Source organism: Molothrus aeneus, chromosome Z (genome assembly GCF_037042795.1).
Source record: "Molothrus aeneus isolate 106 chromosome Z, BPBGC_Maene_1.0, whole genome shotgun sequence".
NCBI classification, from domain to species: domain Eukaryota; kingdom Metazoa; phylum Chordata; class Aves; order Passeriformes; family Icteridae; genus Molothrus; species Molothrus aeneus.
This window is the reverse complement of record NC_089680.1, coordinates 47,390,293-47,408,813: the sequence shown is the minus strand read 5'-3', so window position 1 is coordinate 47,408,813 and position 18,521 is coordinate 47,390,293. Positions and strand designations below refer to the sequence as shown.

The 18,521-nt window shown below is 41.3% G+C and overlaps 1 protein-coding gene across 3 annotated transcripts; it reads right to left on the bottom strand.

Annotated features, from left to right (window-relative positions):
* Window positions 1-11,973: 11,973 nt before the first annotated feature.
* SMN1 (survival of motor neuron 1, telomeric) lies at window positions 11,974-17,355 on the bottom strand. 3 transcript variants are annotated; one of them, XM_066569644.1, is made up of 9 exons: window positions 17,276-17,355; window positions 17,124-17,195; window positions 16,907-17,032; window positions 16,435-16,635; window positions 15,907-16,053; window positions 14,786-14,857; window positions 14,160-14,273; window positions 13,156-13,241; window positions 11,974-12,547 (listed from the first exon to the last, which is right to left on the bottom strand). In XM_066569644.1, exons 1-8 carry the CDS (start codon window positions 17,312-17,314, stop codon window positions 13,185-13,187), a joined length of 828 nt encoding a protein of 275 aa, XP_066425741.1. In that variant the 5' UTR covers window positions 17,315-17,355; the 3' UTR covers window positions 11,974-12,547; window positions 13,156-13,184. The 3 variants fall into 3 exon arrangements, with proteins under 3 accessions (XP_066425741.1, XP_066425740.1, XP_066425742.1); XM_066569643.1 differs by having other exon boundaries at window positions 11,974-13,241; XM_066569645.1 differs by having other exon boundaries at window positions 11,974-13,241; window positions 16,462-16,635.
* Between the last annotated feature and the right edge of the window lie 1,166 nt (window positions 17,356-18,521).

Here is an 18,521-nt window from a genome sequence, read left to right as displayed (position 1 = left end):
TTTTCAAGAATTTGACAAAGATGGTTTTCAGCAATTAATTGGTGGACATTTCATGTATTAATTTCAAGTATTATGAGTATTTACCTTGGCATTCAGTAAGGCAGCTCAAATATAGCTGTTATAAATGTGCTGAAAACATATTTTAGGTTTTAATGGTGCAACTCAAAGCTAACTGAATTCTGTTACTCCTGTGTCTAGGTTGAGTTTCAATTTTTTTGTAGGAGGGTAAGGTTGCTGAAAGGCAGGAACTTGCAAAAAGGCAATACCTGAGTTAATACAAACTATTGTTTGGTGGACTCAGTTTAAAGACAAAAAGCCACGCTGTTTGGTTCTGAAGCTACACTGAATTGACAGACGTGCGCGTCATCTTCTCTCCTTGGCTAAACCCTAGAGCAACAGACAGTAAAGTAGGTGCAAGAGGGGAAGTGTCCATCCTTACCTGAACTTTGAAGAGTAGAAATTGAGACAAATGCAAGACTGCCACTTTGCAGTGTCTGTTCAAAGTGTGTTTGCAGCTTGAACCTGTGAGAATTGTAATGTGCTACACCTCAGTAAAAGAAAGTTACAGGTGCGGTGTCTGAAGCAATACAACAAAATGGGTTTTCTTGAGTTACCTTGTGATGATTGTAAATGTATCAGTGACTGAGTTGCTCTGGGTGTATATGACTTAATTTGTTTTTTGTCAGATTAGAAATGGCAATATAACAGCTGAAACTTAACACAGAAACAAGCAACAAACCTAAACCTCTCATCTTATGTTAGTTCAATTTTTCATGCTCACCTCATATAAGTTATACATGCTACTTTTCACTTATTTCAGGCAGTTTTCATTCAATTGTTAGTAAGCTGTTTCTATGCTTTTTCTACTGATAGTGCCTGCTTGCTGGATAGAGTGCAGTCATTCTCTTGTGTTGTCAGAAAAATTACTGTTGAGCATCTGCATCTCATTTTGTGCTGAGTCAGACAATCCCTATAAACCCTTTGTGCTGTCAGGTGGTTGCAGTCCTATTACTAAAAACTAGCAGAAAAAGGACATCGAGTGTTCTGGTCTAACAGGCCACTCCAACCTCTGAGCATCTGGCTCTTATATATTCTGATGCTGGTGACAGCCTCTTGAGACAGTGTTTTCTAGTAATATTTTCATTTTTGCAGTCAGTATTTTCTAATGGAAATAAAAGGGGTTTGTCAGAACACTTGTAATCCTCCTTCTTCTCTTGTTAGATACCAAAACAACATACTCCTACCCAGCTTCTATTTATGAAAGTAAAAACTGTGTTGGAGTTGCAGTTGTATACTCCATTATCAGCTTGTGGTCACAGCGATAATTTGGTTTGTTCTTTCCTACCCTTCTCATTGGTAGAACAGTTCAAACCAGAAAAATCGGCTCCCGAAAAATCTCTACTAAGGCAGTATTTCTCTGGTGTATAAAGACTTTAATCTGTGTCCTGTGTATTTAAAGCAGTGTGGACGAAATCTTCCCTCCACCTGTTCTCTTTGGCTGGGATTCACTGGCTCTCAAGATTGTTTCTCACAAATCATTAAGAATATCTCTTCTTTCCTTTTCCCTTTTTCCTCCTTGATCTGCCCAGACTTAATCTCTTTAGGTCTCTTAAACAATCGTCCCATGCTTGGTTGGGATCTTGATCTCCTGAAATTGGACCTATTATACTTGACTGTGACAGGGGAATACCCCAACTACACTTAGACTGTAAAATACATGACTGAGATTGCCCTAAAGCGTGTTTGGCTAAGTGCTGGGTTTCCCACCTAAACCATGCAAGAATTTTCTGTTCTGGGGATTCATACAATTGTAACCCTTGGCAGCCAGGTAACCCTGTAAATGCCTTAAGTTCTCTTTGCCAGGAGTTCAACTGCCAATAGAAATCACAGCTCTTGCACCACAAATTGGGTAACTGGGACTGATGCACCCACTTAGTTTCCTGACAACCCCTGCAAGCAAAAAAGCAATACCCATGCAGCACACTGTCTATTTTGACACTTAATACAAGCTAAATTCCTAGGCCCACACCTCCCCCATTTTTCTGTCTTGCTGAGTAAGTGCACCCAGTAAAAATTTAGTTCCACACCAAACTGTCAGCTGTATGGGGAGGTTAAGATTGCATCTCTGAACACTGCCTTGTGTCACACAGTCCAGTATCTGTTGAAGTGTCTTAACCTGCTCAGAGGTTATATGGACAGGCTGTGCCGGATCAGTTCCTTTCAGCAAAGGTCGAAGTTCATCTAATAGCTCATTTGGGATGCCTACAATAGGGCACAGCCATTGCAGATCGCCAAGTAACCTTTGAGCATCATGCAATGTTTGTATTTTAACATTTAATTGCAGTTTCTGGGGGGTAACAATTTGATTGGTAAGTGTCCATCCTAGATATTTCCAGGGTGCAGATAATTGAATTTTTTCAGGAGCTACAACCAGTCCATGTAGTTTCAGAGCATCATGTATTTTTTGAATTTGTTGACCTGTAAAAGGTTGCAGTTGCGCAAATAAAATATTGTCCATGTAATGATAAATGATTGTTTCAGGCCAGGCTTGTCGTAAAGGTTGTAAAGCATTGTCAACATACAGTTGACACAAGGTAGCGCTGTTGCGCATTCCCTGTGGAAGAGAAATCCATTCAAATCTCTTGTCTGGCTCTTCTCTATTTAAAGCCGGTAAGGTAAAGGCAAACCTCTGAGTGTCTCGAGGGTGAAGAGCAATAGTAAAAAAGCAGTCCTTAAGATCAACAATCAAAAGTGGCCAGTCCTTTGGCAACATAGCTGGGTTAGGCAAACTTGGTTGTAAGGCTCCCATAGGCTCCATTTGTTCATTTACAGCCTGCAAATCATGTAGTAAGTGATGCTTCCCTGACTTCTTTTTAATAACAAAGATAGGGGTATTCTATGGACTTGTTGACAACTGTAAATGACCTTGCTTATATTGGTTGTGTACTAGTATATGAACTTGTTCCAGACTTTCCCTTTTTAACGGCCATTGCTTAACCCACACTGGAACATCCGTGGTGCAAGTTAGGAGGATTGGGAAAGTCCACGCAATGGCCATTAGCCCAAAGGGTCCTCATTTGTCAGCACTACTCCCATTGGAGCCAAAATGTCCCGATCAATAAGGCACTGTGTAGTAGGGGGCAAAGGTACAATTGAGAAAACACTCCGCAAAGTTTTTCCATCAATAGTTATGGATAACATCGGCGATTTTCTTGCAAGCGTTAGGCCTCCAATCCCGGTAACTGTCACTGTGGTTGGCTGTAATGGCCAGTTGTGGGGCCAGAAATCTGGACTAACAATGCTGGAGTCCGCGCCAGTATCCAATAAACCTTCCAAGGTTTGCCTCCCACCCTGATACTCTATTATTACAGTGCGCTTTGGTCGATCATTCAGGTTCATTGTTAATAGAGTGAGTCCTCCAGTGGAACCAAATCCTCGTTCCCCTCTTGACTGTGATTGACAAGGGGGTAAAGTTTTAGTCATTTGTTCCAATGGAACCAATTGAGCTATCCTCTGCCCTTTCTTGATTCGTATTGGTGGAAAAGGAGTATGTACCATGACACAAATCTCCCCCATATAATCAGCGTCTATTACCCCAGGTAAAACAAACAATCCCATTGTTGTGGCTGATGATCGTCCCAGAAGCAAAGCTCCCATAGGTTGTCCATCAATGATGATTGGTCCCTTTATTCCAGTTGGAACCTTTTCTGGTTGGGTGGTCATCAATGTTACTGCTACTGAGGCTGCCACGTCCAACCCGAGGCTCCCGGCGGTGGCTGATTGAAGGGAAGCTGGGCTGAAGTGTTGACAGCAGCTACTTGTGTCTGGGCGCGGTGGCTGGTGGACGCGCTGGCCTTCCCGTTTCCCGAGCGGCGTCGGCAGGCTCCGGTGTTGTGGGTATCCAAGAGACAATTTTGGCACCAGACGCTGGCTGCTTGACAAGCCCGTCGTGTATGTCCCATGCCTCCACACCGGTAACATTTGAATCAGCCAGTAGATGAAGCCCAAGGAGTATTTGTTGCCACTGCTTGTAGGGGTGCAAGAGCAGCTAACACCTGACTCTGTGAGGCTGCTGCTTTTTTTGTAATCCTACTCCTAACTCCTTAATAGCTTCTACTAACATTGCTTGATTTCCTACGGGCATATTTGCCAATCGTTCTAAAGCTTCTTCTATAGACCAATTAGCTCCTAGGGTATTTAATACATTCCTTGTAGCCTGATTACAGTTCTGGAGTGCACATTCTTTTAACAAAGTACCTTTCATGAAATCAGGGACTCCTGCCGGCTCGATTGCATTGGCTGCCTTATCTATAAAAGATCCAAATGACTCATCTCTTCCTTGCTTTATTCCCATATAAGAGGGAATCCCCCCTGCCTCTTTTATCCTATCTATAGCCAATCGCACCAGGCACATAGCCTCTCGACATTTATCAGGACCGATTAACGCTTGTGCTTCTGTCTGAAGAAAAGGCCCTAGACCCATTAGCTCCTCTAGGGTTATTCCGTGTAACGGGTCGCCTGGCTGCCGTGCTACTGCTACACATTCCTGACAGAGTGACTGCCAGTGTGCATTAAACAAGAGCTGCTGATGCTGAGTGAAGATAAGCTTCGCTATTCCTCTGCAATCAGCTGGCAGTAACACCTGAGTCCCCCAGATATAATCAAGCATTTGTTTTGTGGGCTCACTGGTTACCCCAAATTGACTAACTGTGGACCATAATTGTGACAACAGATTCCAGTCTAGTGCAGTAATTGTTGCTTGATACCCGCCCCCTGCCACAGGAGAATATATCACCGGACAAGCAACATCCATAGCTGCTGCTATAGCCTCTCTAGCCCCTGTATCCATGATATCTTTTGCTACTGCTGTCCATGCCTCCCTTCGCCCCTGTGCAATGGCCCCCGCTAGGTCATTCTCTGACCCAGGGATTGGCTCATTACTAGGAGGAGGAGATGGAGGGTCTGGCACAGGCAGTGCGGACGGTGCTGTTGTAGCACACGCTACAGGGGTGAGTTGCTGCTTGAAGAAGGAGCTGATGTTGGTGGCAAAATGACTGTGGATGTGGCAGGGGGTAATGGACAATTGAACCAGTCCCCATAACCCTTATTCTTATCATGCGCTACACTAGCTTGCTGAGCAGCCTTATTTTCTGCCTGATATTGTAATAACTCATCGTGCACGACTCGCCATAGCTTACCCAACTTTTTTTACAGTTTTATCTTCATCTATAGCTGCCTCCCACAGCTTGTCCCAAATTTACGCCGCTCCGTTAACTCATGTACTGTATTGAGGATTTTGAAAAACTCCCTGTGCATACCCATAAGCTAACAACCCAGGAAGCTTTTTCTGCAAATCTATGCCCTTAACCTGACGCTTTTGTAAAAAGCAAGTAAATAAATCATATGCTGCTTGCCTTTCTCTTTCCATTTTAAGAACATCAGTGCTGTTGCAGCCCTACAAGGTCTCAGCAGCACGTATCGGCCGGGCTCTCCGTTCAGGTCACCCAGGGCGCGGCACCTTCCCTTTTTCAGCGGTGCTTGTTCGCCGTCCTTGCTGCGACAGGACCCAAACTCCTTCACCGATCCACCGTGGTCGCTGTTACAGGAATCACATCGCAGGGTCACCATTTTGTAGGATCGGCGGGAGAAATGCAGCACTCAATATGAGTGATCAGCAAGTCTCAAACTTTATTGATAGTCACACATATTTATATCGGTGTTAATGAAGCTCGTACATATTGCAAAGAAGAGCTCATTATTGGTTAGTTACTTATCGGCCAACTATGCCTACTTCTATATTCTTATGGTTATTCTGTTGCTACTTCTACATTCTTGTGGTTTTTCTGCTGAAACTATCCTCATATTTTTGGCAAAAGATCCTCTCCTTTATCCTGTTGTTGCACCAAGGGCACAATGTCCTTGCCCATTATTGGACACTGACTGCTGACTCCTAGACTTGTCTCCTTCTTGTTTAACCAGCGGTATCATGTCTATGTGACCTTTCTCAGCTATCCAACTGAACACAAACCTCTCCACACAGTAGGACTAGAAGTCTTTTATTACGATCTTAGCATGTTTTGGTTTGGGATTTGAATGAGAGAGGAATGTGACTTTTATAGCCAGTAAAGAACAATAAAAAGAGATTTGAGATCCTGGATTTAGAATCACTTTCTTAAGGATGAATTTGTTTGGCAAATGTCATAAATCTTTATGATCCCTCAATAACTTGAGAAAAATAGCTCTTTAGACTTATAAGGAGCAGAATTTGAATATATATAGCTGAAATGCAGATGTCTGCTACATTCTAGACCATCACAGAGCAAAGTATTTTCTATCATTGTCTTACCACAATACTAATAATAACCTGACAGAATTGTATGTTTTGCCACCTGTTTTTTCCTTAATCTAAGCAGAAATTCAAAATGTGCTATCAACAGTCAGTAATGGCTTTGAGATGGAAGAATTAAGATTGAGAGGTGTATTGGTTCACTGAGGCCACTCTAGGTTTTTAAGCTACAGGCTGAAGTTCTTTGGATCTGCTAATTGCCTGTGTCAGCTTGCTCAAATCTCATGTCTCTTCTTTCCCTCCATTTTGGCTGTAATACCTTCTTAATAGTTGCTATTGTCATTGTAAAGACACCAGTCGATTTGAGTTCACAGCAATTTCAATTTGGCTAATCAGATTTAATAATGCACCTGTTGATACCATCTCTGCAGTTACCTTATCTCTTCTTAGTAAGCTAAAATCAACTTTTTATAACCTGTAGAAATCATGTTATCAAGGAAAGAGAGGTGATGATGAATGTTTTCTAAAACATATACATAATATAATTTTGTACTCTTGCTTTTACAAAAAATGTCAAAAAAGGTCCTGTAGCAGAGACAAATAACAATTAAACACATGAGCTGAATCTTTCTGCTTCACACTGATTCCCCCATGTAGTCTTTGGTTTTTTCAAGTTAGGCAAATACATGGAGATAGATTTCCAGGAAGTCCTTGAACAACTGCAGAAGAGTTAAAACCCTACCATAAGAAATGAGTATGATAAAGTCCTTTCTGTCCTATACATCTCATTCATCATGGTCTTTGACAGAAATGGCAACTGTAGCTTTTTTGATTAGACTGAACCCCTGTTCAGTCTAATGTGCAGTGTTTTTGCTGTGGGTTAGTTTTATTTACCATGATGGTTAGATATACCCCATGTGAACAGCACAAGAAATTGTGTCCCCCTTGTGAATTTGTCCTGGGCAAAAGTTTGAGTAATACTTCAAAGTATGATGTCCATGTTCAGAAGTTGAAGAACCCAGCAGAGACAATTACAGGTACAGTGTGCAGGATGCAGTCCTTTGAGAGATGGCTGTTGTATGCCAGAGGAACAAACCCTGATTTACTTGCCAGAGCTGAGCCTTTCTTTACTGGTAATTAAAAGCAAAGCTGGGAGGGATTATTGATTTATAGAATAGCACAAGTCTACTTACAGCATTTTAATGAGTACACATTTTATTTTCATGCATCATTTGTCAATGTACTGTATCCTCCATAAATGCTCTCATCCTCATGAAGAAGAATACAGGCAACTCACTTGATCCTCAGGCAAAAACTGTTCTACTTTATCATTCTCGCTGTGTTCCCTGTACCTTTTCTTATTCTAATGCAGTATTTTTTTGAGTTGAGGGGACTTCTTTCAAATGCACTGTTTAAGATATAGATCAATTGTGGGTTTTTACAGTGACATAATTATATTTTTTCTGCTTATTAGTCTGTAACAGATGCCAGCCTTACAGATACAATGTCTCTTCCTCTACCCCAGAGGTGCAGACTGCTCTTGAAAAATTGGCAATATATTTACCCCAGTGAACGATAATTGCTTTGATTTTGGATCTACCTTCTGCTATATGCTCTCCCCTTTTCTGATTTAGACCATGGGAATCTCCCTGAATTTGTCTGCAGTAGACATTAATAAAATTATTCCAGAGAGTGTCACTTCAAATCCTCTGCAATTGTGTTGTCCCTTTGGAAAGGTTCTTTTACAGCCTGGTTAGCAGATGGCTCTGTAAGCTCTCTTCACGGACTTTTTGTTCCTGCTGTCTGGAAGAAGGTTTAAATTAGTTTAGCTATTCTCATTTTATTTTTTTACCCAGCCTGTCTGACTTTATTTTACCCACTTCAATTGCCAGAGATTTTGAGCCTTTTGTTTTCTTGGTCAAAAAAGATTCAGTTTGTTGAATTATGCTTTCTGTCATGGTAAGAATGTGAGCTTCAGAATAAGTTTATCAGGGAGACCCTCCCATTGAGATATGAAGTATAGAAAGGACCTGGTTATCTTCTAAGCTCCTTCTGAGAAAGAAGTTCAGATGTGGCTGGATCCACCCTCAGCCCCAGATTTTGTTGTTTTCCAGTAAGCCCAAGATGCTGGCAATCCAGTTCCGCTTTTGAGAATGCGATAGCAGGCCAATACTTTCCTAACTAATCAAGTATCTTTGATTGCAAAGGCAATCTCACCTTGACCATCTTTGAGGATGGAGGAGTCTGACCAGCCTTTTTTAAAACACTTGGCTTGCAGAAGCCTATGTGGAAGCCACTGCTCTTACTAATGCCAGGTGTTTTACATGAGCTTGAACTGAGCTGGTTAGCTACAAAAACATAGGACAAGTAAAAGACCCACTTTCCAGTGCAGGTGGGACAGAGATTCAATATAGTCCTGGCACCTAGCTAAAATCTTGTCTTGGCTTTCCATTAGAAGAGTAATGCAGCTGAAAAATGAGAATGGTTTTTGCAAAAGCTGTGACAAGGAGTTTGAAATGAAATTGCCCTAGCCCTGTCTGAAGTGAAAGCCAGAGCAAAGAGTGGCAAGGAGGGTATGTTTTTAGAAAGGAGAAAACATTTATCTGGACACTTACTTATTTGTCTGGTGTTACTAGGAGAGTAACATCGACTCAGGTCTCACAAAGCAGATGTGAGAAAGGGCCTGTGTTCAGGTCCTTCTGAGAGGGATGAGCTGATTGAGATGAATGCCTGTCCTCATCTAGAATCAGGTGTTCAGCACCTCAAAAAGCCAAGCACAGTCCAAAAAACAGGTTTATAGGGAACAAGGGAAGGATGAAATGGATTGCATTTTGAGAAGGGAGGATTACCCTTAGTTTCTGTCCTGTCCCCCCTCCCCTTCTCTTCCTGTATCTGTAAAATACTCATGAGACCTCTTACATCCTCTCTGGAGATGTAGTTTGCCTTTTGTGTTGATGACATTTATAAGCTGTTGAGCTACAGAATGAACAACAACAGCAGGAGCAGACCTGAGAAAGGAAAGCAGATAGTAACCTATTGCCCAAAATCTAAATTTTAATGGATTTTTTTACTTGCATCTGCTGCTGTTACTCCTTGGTGCAATATTCAGGAAATAGATAGTTGTTTAATCTTTAACTGGAAAGGTCATCTTCTCTCTGCAGCATAAAATTTTGTTGTTTTTCTTAATCTGAAGGAGCTCATCCTTCCTGCAGGGTAAAAGAATAAAGTCTGCAGCCAAACTGATGGTTTAGCAGTGTCTACATCTGCTGCACCTCAGATGCTTCTCATTTATTCTGTGACTGCAGGATGACAGCCTGTTAAAAGTAGGTGAGTTTAAAGGAGAGAATTTCAAATGAAAAAATGTGTCCGAGTAGAGAGGACACTGCTTCAGGATAAATTAATCTTCAGTTTGTACACTTTACAGCAATTGCAAATCATCATTTTTAATAGGTATTCTTCCTCCTGTTTGTTCTATACACAGCCCAAAATATGTCTTGCATCTCAAAGTGTATTCAGCCTGCTTACATACTAGACTTTGTTGAGACCTCTACTGAAATGTCTTCCTAGTTGCCCTTCTGCAAAGCAATGGAAATTAGAAGAAAAATAAGCAGTGGAAAAATAGACTGACTGAAGCTCTTAAAATAGAGCTTCATAACTTTGTTACTAGTTATATTAGCTTATATGCCCTAGCTATTTTCAAAATGTTTTTCAAATGTAATTCTTTTCTAGTATGGTCTTAAAACTACCAGGTTATGCATAGACCAGTGAAAATGTTTGAGGTTTTTTTCTGTAAACAAATGCCAAGTCTGTCATATTATCTTCCTTTATTTTTGACATATATTTCAGTATATATAGTGACTTAATTACAGGAGTCACATCTTGTAAGTAGAGTGACCATAAGGGAAGGCTGGAAAGCTCATGTGATGGTACTCAGGCCTGAGAGAGAATCTTATGCTTGGTATCTTGATCTCTGCAGAGTTGATCTGATGTCTCACCTCCAGTGGCTGCAGAAAGGGGTGTTTTATTTGCTTTGTTCTGTAAGAGTGGTATTTGAACACTTGTAAACACACTGGTATCTCATTCTACTAGGCACTGATAGGCCTGCTAGAGTATCCTTGATCAGATAGTCTCCTCAGTCTAAGTATCACAATGCTCAGTATCACAATGCAGAGTTCAAAGCTGTACTATTTTTTTCAATCTAGCAGCAAGGAATTTATTTTTAATGCATCATATCTCAGCTTCACTGTTTATTTGTTCATGTTTCATATAGCTTTAGAACATCTTTAAATCCTTATTAATGCTTGTTTGATTTTGCAATGAAAGTAGCAAACTATGGAGGTTTCCAGAATCTTGGAAAGCTGTTAGCAAATCACTATGTTACAGAAATTTCTTTAGAATACTTTGTAATGCATCTGCTTTAAAAGTAGTGGCCATTACCCACATGATCACACATCGGAGCACAGACAGAGCAGCAGTATTGGTGGCTTTTCATCGCTGTTCCTTGATTGTCTGGTCCTGTGACAATAGCAATGGTGGGTTGGCTCCTTGATATATAGGCCCTTAAAATGTCTAGCATCGTGATGAAGGATCCATAGTGTAGGAGTTTAAAATTACCTTGGCAATGGATTTTGCCCCTTTAACCAATTTTTAACCAATTCTTAACCAAGCCTAGAAAAGTTTCAAGAGTTTTAGGGTTTGGGTTTTTTTTTCCGTGTCTTCTTGTGTAAACTATACATCTTCATTGCAAATAAGCATTGTCCTGGTTCCAGCCAGGATAGGGTTAATTTTTCCATCAGCCAGGAGAGGACATGACTAGGAGTCCCAGATTATTCTATACCACCTCACATCTTCGATGGGGATGGGAGAAGGAGCCTTTGCAGGTTATCTCCACATATTGTGGGAGTGGCCAGCTGTTGTTGGGAGTTCTCATTGTGGTGAGCTCTCATGTGTGAACCATTTGCCTCTTTCTTGTACACACTTTTGTTAATATTCTATCCATTGTTTTGCTTGCAGTTAAATCAGTTACATGAATAATTTGTTTAAAACATAAGCCCCTTTACTGAAGTCAGAACTGCAGTAAAATTGATGTATGCTAGATTTTAAAAACTGATTAAGGCCACGTTTTCTAACAATGCCAGACACCAAGACAACTGATTGAAGCAGAGGGCAGTTCTGCCTCTTCAGCAATCTGAAAAGATTATTTAGAACCTTTGCCTCACTGCAATCAGTCTTAATTTACATCACCTAGACAATTAAAAAAAAAAAAAGCTTTCAAAGTAGCTTAGGTAAAATATGAGTAAGTCTCTTTTTGCTCAATTACTTGTGGGAAAACTGTATTTTTGACACATTATGGAAAGACCACAGTAGGAAAATGAAGTGAATGCAGTAAAGTTCACAGCTGTATTTCACTGAAAAGCAAACCACTGGCATGAACTAAATTACTGCCTGATTTTGTTGCTATAGCCTCTACTAGGAGTAGAGGAGAGTAAAATTCAGCCCCACCTTGTAAGGGCTGAAACCTATGTCCATACTTACCTCTCCACAGGCTTTCCCTATTTTGCTTTCAGTAATGGTACTCAGAAAAAGGCAACACATCAAGGCTTTCAGCCATTCATCCCACCAAGAAATGCCTATGGAAGCTCAAAACAAAAAACACCCCAAAACAAAATATATCCCTAAACTCAAAGTTTAAGAAGTAGAACTTTATTCACACATTTGAAACAAGACAATAGCCTTCCTGAAAAAAGCTGTCATATTTCATGATTCTAATCAGACCTGTAAGATGTCCCTCCTACTATGACAGTACATTGTTTTCCATGCCAGTGCCACCAGTGGCCATTCTAACACACATTGCTGCCATAGTTCTCTCCTAAGAGGATTCCATAATGAATTGTTCTGGTGCTGCCATTCTGACAGAAAGTCTGAGGAATGCAAAACATGTTGAGAGATATATGAAATCTATCACATGGGCTGAAAAGAGTTAAATCTATCATATAGTAAGAAGACTTGAAATTGCCTCAGGAAAGTAAAAAGTATTTTGCTGCTACAGTACTGTGAAATACATTTGACTAGAGGTCTTTAAGAAAGAGCTCATTTCAATGCACATTCAATTACTAGTCTGAAGTTATTTATTTGTTAACAGGGACAGCTCAGTGTTATGAAAATGTTATGACTAATTGTCTTGATAAAATTCAGTTCTTCACCATCAACCACCAATGCATAAGTGATACACACCTCTCAGTGGAAAAGATTTGTACCTGGCTTTAAAAAAGAAGCAAAAATTAGTATAAAAGAGCTTTGTTGTTTTAAACACACATAAGAACTACTAAATTACACAGGAATTACATGTTGTCAGAGAAAATCAGAAAGCAATTCCCCAGGAGAATATACTTTTTTTTTATAAGGAAGTGAACAATACACTGGAGAATTCTGGACAAAGCATTTAAAATAAAAGCATAGGTTCTGAAGTACTGAGAACAGAACTGCTCAACATTACCAAACTGAATTTGTCCTGAAAACAAAGTTTAGCTACAACCTTCCCATCTGTGTAAAGAAACACAGATGAAAAACTGCATTTCACTTACAACCTTTTGTTCCAAGAACAGCCCACTATGAACCATTAATAATTCAAATAAGCTGCACTGTTAATCGTGATGCTGTAGTTAAAACTCTTATCAGAGCAATGAATACTTTCCTTCATTCTAGCTACAAAAATACAATTCCACAGCTGCAAAGAAGGGATTACTACTGGCAGAAGTAGTCTTTTCAGAGAGCCGTAAGAATGGATGGAAGTCTCAAAGCCAAGAGGTTTCTGAAGGGAGTTCAAAACTTGACTGTATCTTCATTTACCACAAAGCTGCAATACTTACAATCCTTCAGAACAACGGTGGGTATGTGGTTACTTTGTATGTGTTTGTCTCTCCAGTGCTGCTTCCATTCGGCTTTGTTTTAAACCCTATAGGATACAATTTAGTAAAATCTTGGTTTGGCCAACATGCAAATAAAAGTTTTAGTTGCAGAACAAAAACATTTCTGGACAATCTTTTTCAGTCCTCAACAAATCACAAACAGTTTTAAACTTTCTTTGGAAATCAAAATGGGCAGTTTAGAAACAGTTTTGAAAGCCCAACTACATGTTCTCTTTACAATCAGAGGCTATACAAAATAATTTCAAACATATACTTGTTCATCTGAAAGTAAATTAAAGCAATCCACGGTTATATGTAATCTGAAGCACAAAATCTTCCTTTTTCAACTTCCTCAGTACAAATAGTAGTTAATCACATAGTTTTCTTTCTTCATAAATGCACAGATGAAAATATGAATCAAAAATACAAGTCACAGATTTTCACAACTATGTTGACAGTTTCTGCTGGACCTTCACAATGGCATGAAACAATTACTGATGAACAATCTCTGCAAAAGTGACAAATCTGAGAGTAAGTGTGATACTACCACTCATACTGAAAGAAAATACATAGAAGACTACTGAAAAATAATCGTATTTACTCCATCTGTCTACAAAGACAGAATTGTTTTTTTTAGAATGGCTGTAAAACAGTGGCTATAAAAGTACCTGACAGGACTCCCCCAGTCAAACAAAGCACTAAAATATCAACAAATGTATATATATAAATATATAGATACATACATATATATATAAATATATAGATACATACATACATATATATATATATATGCTGGCTCACATGAATTCTACTCAACTCGGTACAAAACACCCTTAAATGTAGCAACTGCAAATCAGAATAAGAGACCTAAAAAGCAGCCCTCCCTGTATGGCTTCTTGCTGCAAACAGAAGCACCAATAGCAGTGCAAAATTACCAAGACACTTCAAACCACAGCAGCACATACCAGGTAATATCCAGTGTGGTAACCACTCATGTACCAGGCTATCAACATGCTCCCCAATGCTTCGTCGTCCTCAGCAGAGTCTGGCCTCATGGGTGGTGGAGGAGGAGGAATCAACTAAGGAATCACAAAGGAAATGTCTGTGTTTCAATATGGTGTTTCCCAGATTAGAGAGCACCTAATTCTGTAAGATTAAAACATAAAGCTGAAAAATAGGAACATATCCTCAATATGAATAAGAGTCAGAGATTATGTTTCCTGAACACATGTAATTTCCAAAGCCCAGGAAAAACAAGGCTCCTTTAGCTCCACAGGAGTACTGTAAACAAAAAGTGTTACTAGGGGAAAATACTATCTTCTTCAGTGAAATGCTGTTAACTTAAAGTGTAGTTTCTTCAAATAATTTACCCCTTGGTATTCTGACCAACAGCTTCACTGTCACAGAAATGAGTGCAAATCACACCTCCTATGTTAGATTATCATAATATTTGGAACAAAATGTATTAACAGATATATGAAAAATACAAGCAAACAGAACAAATATGTTCTAAAACCAAAGGCAGTGAGCACATTCAGTAAGAAAACCTGAGATCACCAATGCTCATCTTCCCCATCCTTCTGTCACTTACTGGTGGTCCTGGTGGGAAGGGTGGGGGCCAGCAAGATAAAAATGATGGCGGTGCCTTGAATTTTGATCCAGACTACACGGTAAAAAAAAAAAAAAAGTGAAAAAGTATAAATTAAAAGGGAATTTGGGGTATTAGCATTTTACTTAAGAGAATTATGTGAAACAATTCACGTACCTTGAACAGATAATACGTCGCAGCAATTTAATGAAAATAAAGACATGTATATAATAGTGAAAGTAGCTATTTCTGAGGCACATTCCATAACTTGAGAAGTGCAACTTAAGATTACTCATGTCACTGAGGTAAACACGGCTGAAGCAGGGCTCTGTTTAGAAGCGTTTTTAAAAGTATTTTCAAAGGGCTTTCCTAAGTGGAGGTCAATGGTCACACTCTCAACAGGAAGAAACAGATCAAATATTCACACAGGAAAACAGATAATTTCTCTGCTCCTGTGCAGAGGGGGCAAAAATTGACTAAATTCCATTGTGCTAGTGAATGTCCTTAAATAAAGATCTAGATACAAATCTACTGACACAGCATAAAAAAGATAAAATAGAACCTTATAAAAAATCTTGCACAAACAGTAACATGTAGAAAACATAATGCTGTGTTTCAGAAAACAACTGCACTATTATTTAGACTCATACACAATAGGAAAACTGAGGGGTATATCAATATCCCATCACTCCTAATTCAAGACAGCAGCTACAGCTGAAAGGCTCTGTGACATTTGGGCATCACCTTTAATGCCTTAAATGTCCTGTGAAGTGAAGCATACCAATTGGCTAGAAAATGCAAAATCTTAAAACATCTGTCATGAATCACACCACCAGAATCCAGGGAACAATATCCCTCTTTTATGTTAAAAGGCAATTAGAAAGCAAATGTTAGCTAAGGACCAGAAGGTTCTTGTCACAGCAGCACTGCAGAAGGACTATATTGTGACCAGATAGTTACAAAATGGCAGACCAAGAGATACTGACATGCATATCTGTACATCCATTCTCAAAACGCTGCTAGTTGAATTCTAGACAATGATAAATATCATATTGTCTCAGGATTCACAGTAATACCACACTAAGCAATGGTACATAAATTATTTCAATTAAGGTTGAGCTTACCCTTCCTAGGCCTGGGGCTGGTGGTGGTGGTGTGGGAAATCTCAAGTTCTGAGGGGACAATCTTGCTTTTCTGCAGTTGCTTTTGTTTCGAGGTGACTGGGAAGATTTTTCACTTTCATCTGTTGAATATGGAGTCTCATTTTCATTCTAGAAGACAAAGACATTCTTATGACATGCACTAAACAGGAGTTTACAAAAGCAATTTTAGTGCAAAAAAGCTTGGAAAGTCTCATTCACATCCCTCCCTCTCTCCAGCCCTCCCAGTCCTACACAGGAATAACTTTATCTGCTCATCATTTTAGCTATGTTGTCTTTAACTGGTGAATTTCTTGTTGTCCACTCCCTTTCTTCCATGAGGAGTTTAAGAAGTAAAGGGATGCTTTCATTCCCTCCATCACCTTGTGTCTGTTTACAACAGAACTGTGCATCACTTCTCACTCTGAACACCAGCAGCACCACCAGATATATTAAAAGAAGTTGATTCTCCCCCTTCCCAACTCCTTATAGAAGAATTAAAAAGTCCCTCACCTCCCCAGAATGCCCCATCCCATTTACTGTTTCATCGCTGGTTGGAGGAAGCAAATCAGACAAGTTCTGCTCCTCCTGATTTCCATATCCTGTGTAAGTGACAACACATGTGCCTCTCTTCTGGTTGATGGAGGCAATAGTTGCTAGATACAAATTGCCATCCTCGGACCAAACAGCACTGCAGCTGTCACCAACTTTCCACTGCAAAAGAAGCAAGAGAAGCATGTAAATACCTACATGGCTGGGCAGAACGTAACTTTTCCTATGCTACTTTCTGTCCAGAGGGATGGATCCCACCTACAGTGTCTCCTTTGCATTTACTGAAATTCCTCTATGTAACCTAAAGTTTATAACGTCATCACCCCACACCACTATCCCAAAATGTTACTCTCAAGGTGATGAAGCAGCCACTTCTGCGTACGGAAGTACAACATACAGCACAAGCACCACTGGCATTTACAAATGAGACAACCTGTTTCAAAGGCGCTGTATTGCTCTTGTTCCTATTTCTGTTCTTTTTATGGTTTTTTCTCTTTATCACCATGCGCTGCTCCTGCTTGTCTGAAGGCTCCGAGCACTCCCCATTTTTTAAGGCATTCTTAAGGAAGAGAAAAGAGAAAACCAATAAATGCCAATCAATCCAGCGGCCTCAGCCCCAGCATCCAGACCCGGCCACGCCGATCCCTTACCTTGAAGGAGGCCACCGCCTTGTCGTACGCCTTGATGAGGGCCGTGTCGTCCCAGATGTCCGAGTCGTCGCTCTGGGGAGGCCACACACGGTTTAGCGCCAGGGCAAGGCCCCACTCCCGGCCCCGCTCCCGGCCCGCCCCGCCGCTCCCACCTGCCCGGTGCCGCGCCGGAACAGCACCGCGTCCGCCATGGCCGCGCGCCCGCCGCTGCGCACGCGCCGAGCGCCGTGCCCGCCCCGCCGCCGGAAGGGGCGCGGCCGAGCCCGGGGCCCGCCGGGATCCGGCGGGATCCCCCGCCCTCCGCGGGCTTCCCTCAGCCTGCTCTGCCGGGAAACCCGTCCCGGCGAGCTGCACAGCGGGAGCCGGGAGCGAGCCAACGACTTGGTGCAGCGCTCAGTGCTGGGCTCTTCAGTACAGGAAAGACAAGGAGCTACGGAAAAGGGTCCAGCAAGGGGTCACAAAGATGATTTGGGGTCTGGAGCATCTCTCTTATGGTCAGAGACTGCAAGAGTCGAGCCCGTTCAGTCCAGAGAAGACAGAGAGGATCTCATCAAGACACACAAATATCTCGAAGGCAGGTGCCCAGAGGATGGTGCCAGATTCTTTCCGGTGGTGCTCAGCGACAGGACAAGCAGTTAAGGCCATAAACTGAAATACAACAAGTTCCACCTCAATAGACAGAATTTCTTTACATTGAGGGTGGCGGAGCACGGGAACAGGCTGCCCAGAAAGTCATGGAGTCTCCCTCTCTGGAGAAATTCAAACCTCACCCGGGCACATTCCTGTGGCATGTGCTCCAGCTGACCCTGCCTTGGGAGGGGGCTTGGACTGGATGATCTCCACACGTTGCTTCCACCCCTAACAATTCTGTGAATTTGCTTAATTTCTCAACTACTGCAGGTGTTACATTGCCAGCACCAGCTACATCTTCCTTCCAGCTCTCCTCAAGCTGTGCCAGGGGCCTGTTACCAATGAATAAATGCACTTAGATGGAATACAGTTTAAAAAGCAGAGGCTTCAAAATCTTTCTCTGGAGACTGGATCAGTTGCTGAAGAACATTTAGTGCAGGCAGGTGGTGAGAGCAAGGCTAGAGCCCAGCCCACTGCACGACAAAAGGCACGGGGACTTGTGGCACCAGCCGGGGAACTGAGACACAGCAGGAGCCACACCCAGACCTAGACTGGGACGGTATAAAAGCCCAGAGGTTCCTTTGTTTAGGGCCTCTCCCAGAGGCACCAGGTGGAGCTGTGACTTTGTTAGTTATTGAATCAATATTAAATTATATTGAACATCAGGATGTCTGAGACTGCTACAGGAAACATGGGGTTGTGCTGATAAGGAATCCTGGGCTTAATGTGAGTGAGGGGTGTAGCTGGGAAGGGGCTTTATTCCCCCAG

Excerpts from the sequence above, each read along its gene's own strand:
- SMN1 (XM_066569643.1), bottom strand. The coding sequence starts at position 17,314 with ATGGCGGACGCGGTGCTGTTCCGGCGCGGCACCGGGCAG. Across the intron at positions 17,033-17,123 it reads AGGCGGTGGCCTCCTTCAAG|AATGCCTTAAAAAATGGGGA; the intron begins GTAAGGGATCGG and ends CTCTTCCTTAAG. Across the intron at positions 13,242-14,159 it reads ACCACACTGGATATTACCTG|GGTTTAAAACAAAGCCGAAT; the intron begins GTATGTGCTGCT and ends TGTATCCTATAG.